The sequence below is a fragment of the Atta cephalotes genome (assembly GCF_000143395.1).
Source record: "Atta cephalotes unplaced genomic scaffold scaffold00104, whole genome shotgun sequence".
Lineage (NCBI taxonomy): Eukaryota > Metazoa > Arthropoda > Insecta > Hymenoptera > Formicidae > Atta > Atta cephalotes.
Genome location: NW_012130168.1, coordinates 60543 through 62938, shown reverse-complemented (window position 1 = coordinate 62938; position 2396 = coordinate 60543). Strand labels below are relative to the sequence as shown.

General features: G+C 31.1%; 1 protein-coding gene across 1 annotated transcript in view; it reads right to left on the bottom strand.

Annotated features, from left to right (window-relative positions):
* Window positions 1-990: 990 nt before the first annotated feature.
* The window catches only part of LOC105625007 (endoplasmic reticulum resident protein 29), a 6563-nt gene continuing 5157 nt past the window's right edge, over window positions 991-2396 (bottom strand). Inside the window, exons 2-3 of the mRNA XM_012206348.1 lie at window positions 1708-2106; window positions 991-1525 (exon numbers count right to left, since the gene is read on the bottom strand). Coding sequence (XP_012061738.1) covers window positions 1286-1525; window positions 1708-2106 — 639 coding nt within the window. The 3' untranslated portion in view covers window positions 991-1285. The remainder of the gene's footprint in view (window positions 1526-1707; window positions 2107-2396) is intronic.

The following is a 2396-nucleotide window of genomic DNA, read 5'->3' as shown; positions in this document are numbered from 1 at the left end:
ATATATATAGTTTATCAAAAGACACATTCTGACATTATGACAGACGTTACGGCAGACGTATTATATGCCATTGTTTGAAGATTAAATATGGGTGCATTTTTAGCAATAATATTATAAAAAAGCTTATTAAATTTTATAGCGATAAAACTGGTATTTGTATAAACATATCTGTGATTTTTTTTAACTTTGCGCGTACACACGCGCATGCGGCACACACACACACATTTTATGTTAAATTCATGTGAAATTGCATTTGTACTGGAAAAAATGTGTATGAGGGAATGTATGTTAATTCTCTCTTTGGCGAGAAACGAATAAATACAACGACAGTTTTACAAACAGACAGCCTTTTGCTTTTTATTTGTTCATTATTTTACAAATTTATGCATTATATCACATGTTTTTTTATAATTAATGATTGCACAATATGTTTCTCTTAAGAAGAGTGAAGTATGTTAAAAGAGTATACATATACGATAATTGATGAAAAATTGCTCAATTCGTCTGCTTTATGATATATATATAAAATCTTAATCCACAACCTATCAACTTTTCATTTCCTTAGAAAGTATTTTTAATTTTTTTTTACACTACATTTTATGTAATAGATACGAAATTTACTTAACACACGTTTCCTGACTATTGGATTCGTATAATTGAGATTTTCCATAAATTTCTCAATTATTATATGCGTAAAAAAAATTACTATAAATCAAAAGAGATGAAAAAAATTAAACAATTGCCATTTTTGTTTGATAGTCGTTGGTCATTGTCAATGGCTCAATTATATGAAGTCGGGATGGAGACTGGCTCAACTCCCAACGAGACTATTTCCGATACATGAGCAGTAAATGTATTAAATAACCAATTTGACACAACGACCGATATTCTCTTGAATACGAGATACATATATTTTTTAATATTTATTGTACCTAATTTACTTATATTCGTTGTGATGAAAGAATGAAAGTAAAAAATAATAATCGTGTGAAATAACAAATCATTATGTATTTTGCACCAATAGAACATAAAGCATGAGAAATATTTCATCACAAAGGAATAGATTAAGGAATGCAAATTAATTAAAGTAAATACGGTAATATTCACTTAATAGAAAATAGAGCGTATTGCTCTCATATGTGTGCGCGCGATTTCTATTCCTATTGCTACTTTTACAAAACGAGCATATAAAATAATTCAAAACAGCACAACAATCTCGACACTCGGACGACTCAAATTTGATTGCTAGATACTTAGGTGATTATTGTATTATAATTTAAATTCTCTATAACTCGTCCCTAGCTGAAAAAGATTGCAAGATGTTTCGTCTCTCTTCCATTGTACGCTTCTTTTGCTCAGACAACTTTCCTCTGTAAAGAAGCCCCTGTACCCGCGTTTCTTCCGTTTGTACAAATATATCTCCCCGTTCAAGGATTTTCTCCATAGTCTTGACATAAATTTTTGCTGCCTCTCGTTGTTCTTCCGGTAAAGTCTCCTCAAAGATTCTTGCCTTTTTTAGTATTTCCTAAGAAAAAGAATAAACATATTTCATTGAGAGAATTTAATGATACAAGAATGTGAAGCTAAAACTATGGAATTATATTTTAATCTTTACTTAAATATTTTCAAATAAATATGCTTATGATACAGCCTCTTTGGCACAATTCAATGAAATATATTGTCTTGTTAATTTTTTTTTAAACTTACCTGCCTGTCCTGCTCTCCCGCAGTTTTGAATTCTTCAGCTAATTTATCTAATCGTTCCACACATCCTGGCAATCCTAAGTATACTCTTGATTTAGATCTGATAAATCGCTTCAAGTATTCGCCCGTAAAATCAGATTCTCTCTCAGGAGTGAATCTAATTGGTTCAGATTTACCCTGTATAAATAGTAAAACTACTGGAAAGTCATCCTTCTTAATGTTGTAGCGTTGCGCTAGATCGGAATTATCCTTATTGCCAAAGTCTTTTACACCCACTGTAGCTATCAAGAGATCCTGTGAATCCTTGGTATCAGCCGCTATGGTGGCATATTGCTCGTGCTTACCACCATAAGGAAATGCTACATCGAATTTAACGAGCACTGCCTTAAATCTGGGAATAACCTGTATAAAATATTACAAAAATAAATTAACTAAAAATTTGTACACATCGTAACATATATCTTCATATATCTTATATCGAGATTGAATGTAGAATGACAGTTTCTCAATTCATTTTCATGTGCAATATAATCATAAAATATAAAAATATTATAAAAAGAAATATCAAACCCAATTTAGTTTTCATAATACACACACACACACACACACACACACACACACACACACACACACACACACACACACACACACACACATANACACACACAAGATGACTAATAACTCGTATAGAC